This window comes from Nanorana parkeri, unplaced genomic scaffold, assembly GCF_000935625.1.
Source record: "Nanorana parkeri isolate BGI_ZX_2015 unplaced genomic scaffold, ASM93562v1 scaffold576, whole genome shotgun sequence".
In the NCBI taxonomy this organism is placed as follows: Eukaryota; Metazoa; Chordata; class Amphibia; order Anura; family Dicroglossidae; genus Nanorana; species Nanorana parkeri.
In genome coordinates this window covers 12456-20479 of record NW_017306844.1, presented here as the reverse complement: position 1 = coordinate 20479, position 8024 = coordinate 12456, and the positions used below count along the sequence as shown (strand labels likewise).

Genomic DNA, 8024 nt, shown 5'->3' with positions numbered 1-8024 from the left:
GGGGGGGGGGGGGGGGTCTATGCACAAGGCATTCCCCTTGGAGTGTTGGGTCCATTCACATCGTCGTATTGCGGTACCCCGGTGCAATTTACACATTTCCCAATCTCATGCTCATCAGTTGAGTGTCTACTTTATCCTTGCTATAAAGTTTGCTGAATTTACTTTTCCCAGCACCATGCCGGGGAGACTTTTATAGAGTATCTGAGCACAAGAACAACAATGTAATATATTGCAGATTTCCACTCAGATTTTTATTTTTACCTGGTGATCCTGCAGGCAACAAACTTCCTGTCCAAGGGTGACAACGCTCACTCACTGCTGTGTACCTGTTGTCAGGACAGGGCAACACAACACTTCCCATTTATACTTCGCCCTTATCCCCCATCATACACTACTGGCCATAAACCTCCAAGTCATTGGCTAGGGAGACGCATACATTCACCAGCATTGGTTACCTTGCTCTGTGACAAGGTGACACCCAGCAGCAGGCAGATGCAAACAATAACAGTGGCGGAGGTGTTCTGTAGTCCACATAGGAGAACTGGGCAGGGCTCTTTGCACAGTTGTCGGCTCCCAGTATTTAAGGCAGGATCATCTGATATTTGTTTGCACTTTACCAAAAACACTTCCATTGGTATATTTAACAGACCAAAGGGCAGCAATTATAAGAAGATCATTGTTAGGGGTGACATACATTGTTTTATAAACCTCTTCCTCTCGAGAATTGCTAGCCAACAATGTTCACACCTGCTGGCTTCTTAATCCCTGCTGTCCTGACAGCTCCGGTCCTCATAGGCAATTGGGAAGCAGTCAAAGTGGTTTCCAAGCATGATGTCATCATTGTCTGCTATGACATAGTGATCACAGGCGGGCTTAATCCACAAAATATGGCTTTAGCCTGAAGGTGGGCAATGTTTATCTGTTTAATACTGTAATAAAAAAAAACACAATTTACAGTACTAAAAAAAATGATGTTTGTTGTTAGCCTATAATAAAAGTAAGGTTTTTTGTAATTAAAACAGCGCACCATAAAAGTGTCTTTATATGGCCTTTAAAAAATATAAATACAGAAGGGTTCATCTTCTGTTTGCCGAATTCTAGTGCGCAGGGTGGAGGGCTGTCGGCATCCTTCTGTTGTGGAACTAAAAGTATTACTGATCAGATTAGATGAGACACATCTGGAACTTGTAGTCCTCCCAGTGTTCTGTCCTCGTCCATCCTTGTGTTGGTGGGGACAGGCCGACCTTCATCTCACACGGTTGCTTGATGGAAGCCCTGTGTACTGGCAGGTCAGTGCTGGTGAATATGCGCAGTCAGGAAGGTCTGGATATGTTTTGTGATGAAGGGCCGTATACCAGTTTTGTGTACAATGCCGGACCTCGCTGATGTTCCCGCTTCTTGTCTTTCAGAGCCGTGCCAGAGACGCGTCTTAAGAGAAGATAACAGCAGATGGCGCCAGAGGAGCGGCACAGTCTTCACCACTGACAAACATTTCGATAGAAAAATGGCACATTTTCTTGATCCTCGTCCCGCCAGTCTTTGATTGCAGTGTACACTTATTGTAACATTCGTGTCGTGGGGTATAAATGTCGGCTTATCTCTCCTCCCCCGATTCGCTGCGTCAGGCCATGTGAGATCAGATCTAAAAAATGTATGTTATTGGCCTATGAAATGAATAATGCACCAAAGTCAGACCTGAGATCTGCTGAAAGAACTCTATTTTTTTTACCCAAGAAAACAAAGTCGATCTTATTTGCTGGTCCTGCCCAATTGGTCGGAGCTGTTAGCGCGCCCCTTGTATATAGTACCGGAGATTTGTAATATATTTTTATATTATGAACTTTACCTTCCTGTAGATTTTTGTTTTTAGAAGCCCGAGAATTATTGTACATACCGGGAAATTATGAAGTCCAATCATTAGGCCAGATTTCCCTTTTTTATAATGAAATGAAAGAAGCACCTTTGTACCAATAACGACGTCCCCGCACAATAATATGGTCGCTGATCGGGGGCTCCGGTGACGTCCCTGCGTCTCACGATAGGGCGCTCTGTGTTGTCACCCTCCGTATTATAGAATTGTATAAAAGGGAACGCCGCAGGCGGGGCGGTGGATGAACGCGCTCTTGTGCTCGGACAGTTTTATATTGAGGCGCACAAAGGAGTCTCTGGTTGCCGCTGTCCCACCTGCAGTCCTTCCCCTCTTCTATAGTGAAAGCACTTCCAATGGCTCTGCCCTGTATACTGTCACTAGGCACCGTGAGATGCCCCAATTCTGATGTAGTTATTTGTTTCTTATGTATTTGGCCTTCTATCATGGTGTGACGGAACCTTGGTGGAATTTTGTTTTTTATTAATTTTTACAATAAAATATTAGAAGATGAAGTAGAGTTGTGTCATGTGATTCCTCTACACCCCGCATGCCGGAACACTTAACATTGGCCGGGCACAGGGATGGTGGGAGCTCCTCATAATGGGCACAGCAGGTATACAGACCCAGGAACTCGGCACAGGGATGGTGGGAGCTCCTCATAATGGGCATAGCAGGTATACAGACCCAGGAACTCGGCACAGGGATGGGGGAGCTCCTCATAATGGGCACAGCAGCTATACAGACCCAGGAACTCAGCACAGGGATGGTGGGAGCTCCTCAATGGGCACAGCAGGTGTACAGACCCAGGAACTCAGTACAGGGATGGGGGAGCCCCTCATAATGGGCACAGCAGGTGTACAGACCCAGGAACTCAGTACAGGGATGGGGGAGCCCCTCATAATGGGCACAGCAGGTGTACAGACCCAGGAACTCAGCACAGGGATGGGGGAGCCCCTCATAATAGGCACAGCAGGTGTACAGACCCAGGAACTCAGCACAGGGATGGGGAAGCCCCTCATAATAGGCACAGCAGGTGTACAGACCCAGGAACTCAGTACAGGGATGGGGGAGCCCCTCATAATGGGCATGGCAGGTGTACAGACCTGGGAACTCAGTTCAAGGATGGTGGGAACCCCTGAAAATGAGCATAGAAGTTCCACTGTGCCCAGTGTTTGTACACCTATAAACTCAGGAACTCGGCATAGGGATGGAGGGAGCCCCTCATAATTGACACGAGATGTGCAGACCTGGAACTCTGCTCAGGGATGGTAAAAGACCCTCAATGAGCGCAGCAGGTGTGCAGAGTCACGATCTTGCCCACAGAAACTCTTAAGGAACCGATAGTTGTCTTGTATTCTTCAATTCCTTATACAGTATTTTGGGTGGAGTGATCCTCCTAGAACTTGTTCTCACCATTTCTATTGTCATGCATGCAAAACAATTAGTGGGATTACTCCCACCACTGTGTACTGACAAGTGGTCGATGGTGCTGTTCGGGTGAATTGTAATGAATTTTGTCAGACAGAACAAAATGCTTGGACTCCCCGTCTGCCTGTTTTACGTGCGTTGTCAGGCATTCTGATAAGCGCTCTAAACATCATTATTAGTTTTACCCCCCCAATGTTCCCGGCCTTGTGCAGAGGATACATTGTATTCCAGCACATTGTGATAAGATAAGAGGAAATGACTGGGAATAAATAACAGCAGATAAGAGGATGAAGAGCCAGGTACCTCCATCCCCAATGCCAGGAGGCTTCGTACAGACAACACTCATTATCCATATTATTTACTCTTTATGAAGGATGGCGAGCAATGAGCGGCAGCTGCATCTGGTGACCGGAGGAAACATGTCACATAGTCCATGTGGTAGGTGATATTCTGCATATATCCCATGCATGTCACACGGGCACTGTATACAAGGTGGTGCACTCCAAGAGTTGAGGATCGCTACAGATCTTTGAGTGATCGATAGAATAATCCAAGGCAGTAACACACCACCTATAAGCGATGATGATTTGGTTGGACTGAACCTGTAAATTTACATGTCACTGCTCCAGATTTGTTCTATTTGCCCCCCATTTTCTGCTTCCAGTTCTATAGAGGCTCCACTGGAATCACATGATGAGTGCAATGCTGAGAGTAGTACCTGCAACACGGCGCAATTTATAAAGAAAACTAAAATCCATAACTAGACCTACAGATATATCGAGAACCAATATATCTTCTGCACACTTCTCTCCACACTGTCCCAGATCATGCCAGACTTTCCCACAATGTGATGAAGATCCCATGGACGCCACACTGTCCCCAGTGCTGTCAGGTAGAGTCATGTCTTCAGCTGGAATGATGGAACAGTGCAGGACATGGAGCGTCTCCTCAGGTAAGTAAGCACTAAGATGGGAAATGTTCATCCCATTGACCACCAGTGCCATGGAAAACTCGGATGCATCCGAATTTCCGAAAATTCGTCCAAAACGAATTTCGGAACGAACCGAATCGCACATGTCTACTATATACTCCTGACCATGCACTGTGGATGCAGCATTATTCATTACATATTCCTGACCCTGCACTGTGGATGCTGCATTATTCATTACATACTCCTGACCTGCACTGTGGATGCTGCATTGTTCATTACATACTCCTGACCCTGCAGTTTACAAGCTATACAGCAAGGCCTCAATACAATACAATACAACAGCAAAAAGCTTTCCCAGCACACTCACAAGCAAGCATGCAAAAAAACTTCTCACCGCTAAGGTTAAAAACAGAGGTTTAGATACACGGCTTCTGCAAAAAATGTGAAAGCCGCACAGCCGCGCCAAGGCACCTCTATATAGTGCAGTCCTAACGCTAAATTATGAGTCTCCATCTTGATGAGTGCGTTTGCCATTTGTTTTGCTTGAATGATTTGGTGCAGTGACGCATGGGGGGTCTCAGCTGCTGTTGGGATATGCGGGATCCCTTGTGCGTCCCTGTGCCTTTAAGGAGGCGGGGCTTCCTCTTGACAAACCTGTACCCAATTTTATCTTTTGCCATATGTGCTCCAAGATGGAGACTCTCATAGTTTAGAGTTAGGATCGCACTATATAGAGGTGCCTTGGCGCGGCTGTGCGGCTTTCACATTTTCTGCAGAAGAAGTGTATCCAAACCTCTGTTATTAACCTTAGCGGTGAGACAGGTTTTTTTGCATGCTGGCTGGTGAGTGTGCTGGGAAAACTTTTTGCTGTTTTATTACATACTCCTGAACCTGTATTGTGGATGCTGCATTATGCATTACATACTCCTGACCCCGTACTGTGGATGCTGCATTGTTCATTACATACTCCTGACCCCGTACTGTGGATGCTGCATTATGCATTACATACTCCTGACCCCGTACTGTGGATGCTGCATTGTTCATTACATACTCCTGACCCCGTACTGTGGATGCTGCATTATGCATTACATACTCCTGACCCCGCACTGTGGATGCTGCATTGTTCATTACATACTCCTGACCCCGTACTGTGGATGCTGCATTATGCATTACATACTCCTGACCCCGCACTGTGGATGCTGCATTATGCATTACATACTCCTGACCCCGCACTGTGGATGCTGCATTATGCATTACATACTCCTGACCCTGCACTGTCTATGTTCATTACATACTGTCTGTTATGCCATACTTACTCCTGACTGCTGCACTCTATATAAAATGCTTACATAAAGTCCTGACTGCTACATTACATGCTATCTTTGCATAGATCTGATTGCTGAAATGTATACACTATGATGTACATTGCACTGACCTGACTGCTGTACTCTATATACAATGTTCACATTACATAGTCCTGACTGCTGAACCTTTATATATATACAGTGTTGTACATTACATTGTCAAACAATTCATCCCCACACAGCTACCTCCTCATGTATCACTGGCCCCTCCCTTTTAGATTGTAAGCCCTCAGAGGCAGGGCCCTCCTTACCATCCTGTCTTGTATTGTGATTGTAATATCTTCCTTATATTGGCGCTATATCTATAAATCCTGTATAATAATACATTGTCCTCACTGCCTAATTCTATACACTGGGATGTACATTATATTATCCTGACTGCCTTATTCTGTACACACATGCGCACACAGTCCCAGTTCCGGGACAAGTTCCTTTAGAATCCAAGGGAAAAAAGTCAAAGTTCACCCCTCATGAACGGTGAACTACTTCAGCGGCATAGGTTGCTGTTCTTTCCCTTTTTGCACCCTCTGCGGATGCCTCTTCAGTCTACTCTTCCTCCTGACCCTGCATAGTCCTGACCGATGGGCTCTTACATTCTCCCGACCACTGCACTCTGTACACTGTGTTGTACATGACATGGTCCTGACTGCTAAACTCTATACATTCTATGGTTCATTGCATACTCCTGACCTCTGAACCCTATATGCTGTGCCCTGACCACTGCATATGAGAAGAAACACATACGGGATCTGCCCCATAGTGAGGGCCGGTGACGATGAGCTTTTGTTTTCCATACAAGTCTATGGTAGGGTGGCCATCTTTTCTTCAAGTGAAGCAGCAATTTTTTTTCTTGAGAATATAGAGAGAGCGAGGGGAGGCAGCCAGGGGAGGGAGTAAGGAGACCGGTCATAGAGGACTACAAATCCCAGCAACACATTATACAGCAATACAAAAATAATATGAAGTTACATACGCTGTGTTGTTTTTTTCGGGGTGACGCCCTGATGTCTCCAGGGTCTCAGGTGGCCTGTGTGGACTCTACAGGCTCTCAGGTGGGCAGTGCAGCCTCTCAGGAGGATGTTCAGGCTCTTAAGTGGACTATGTGGGCTCTCAGGTGGGCTGTGTGGGCTTTCAGGTGAACTCTACAGGCTCTCAGGTCGACTGTGCGCACTCTCAGATGGGCAATGCACACTCCTAGGTGGCTGTGTGGACTCTCAGGTGGGCTGTGTGCGCTCTAAAGTGGGCTAAGTACGTCCTACAGATTCAGCAATAGTTTTGTCACTTAAAGTGACATTAAGGCCTCATTCAGACGAGAAAAGGCTGGCCGCACCAGCGCTGGAGGGACAGCTCAAGAAACTACATTAAAGAAGATCGGATTAAGAGGCATCATTTAAGGTAAGTCCTTACTTTACAACTGTGAAGGGGGGGGACTTTAGCCTTTAGGCCTCATTCACACGAGAAAAGGCTGGCACGTAAAGCTTCATGCTGCGTGCAGGGTAGGGTTGCCACCATTTCTTCAAGCAAAACCCGAACACACTAGTGACGAGCTGACATTTTTTTGGGAGAATGAGTCGCGGCTTATTCATATGTAAATTGTGCCTCCCATTCATATGCAAGTATCACAGTTAAGACTACTTTCAGTGGTGGGTCAGTAGCAACTATCTTAATTTTGGTTGCCTCTGTCTGCCTGACATCTTGTGTCCGGGTTTCAGCTGCCATGAAACCCGAACACAGCATTCAAAACCCGGACTGACCGGGTGAATCCTGGACAGATGGCAACCCTAGTCTATGGTGGTGCAATACCTGCCTGAAGCAGGTCAGATGCATCTGTCGATGAATTCTGACTGATCGCAGACCTGCTGCCATTGGCACAAACCCAAATCCTGCTGACCCCCGGGCCCAGAATGAATCAGCTACCAAGCTGCCATCTCCGAATCTATAACTTCTATCTCTGATCTTCTCAGATACTGTGTGAGAGGGACAACATGTAGGAGAGCGGCCTGCTCAGGGTCATGGTGCAGTGTCCCCCTCAGACCAGCAGGCGGCGCTCTGCTACAATGAACTCTCTCCAGCATGTCACATGGAGGGGGATTTGGGTGTCAGAGGACAATATTTGGGTCAGTGATGAAGATCTGATGATGATAATAATGCTGTGTGAGCAGAGAAGTCTCCCGCCTGTCACAGACATTGTTCCATCACAAATCATTTCTAACAATATCTAACAAGAGGAATTCACTGCCGGAAAAACCACATAGAGCGCAGATGGTGGGGGAGGGCGCCGTGGTCTCCATTGTCACTGCAGAGAACCTCCAGACTTTCACCGCCAAACCGAACCTGAACCAAGGAATCAGATTATTATTATTATTATACAGGATTTATATAGCGCCAACAGTTTGCACAGCGCTTTACAAGATGTTCTGTGTTATGGCTC

General features: G+C 46.5%; 1 protein-coding gene across 2 annotated transcripts in view; it reads left to right on the top strand.

Moving 5' to 3' along the window:
• AEBP2 (AE binding protein 2) overlaps nt 1–1625 on the top strand; it is a 29396-nt gene extending 27771 nt beyond the window's left edge. For both annotated transcript variants that reach the window (XM_018562419.1, XM_018562418.1), the window contains one exon: nt 1410–1625. In XM_018562419.1, the coding sequence (XP_018417921.1) occupies nt 1410–1443 (34 nt within the window). In that variant the 3' untranslated portion in view covers nt 1444–1625. The remainder of the gene's footprint in view (nt 1–1409) is intronic.
• The last annotated feature ends 6399 nt before the right edge of the window (nt 1626–8024 follow it).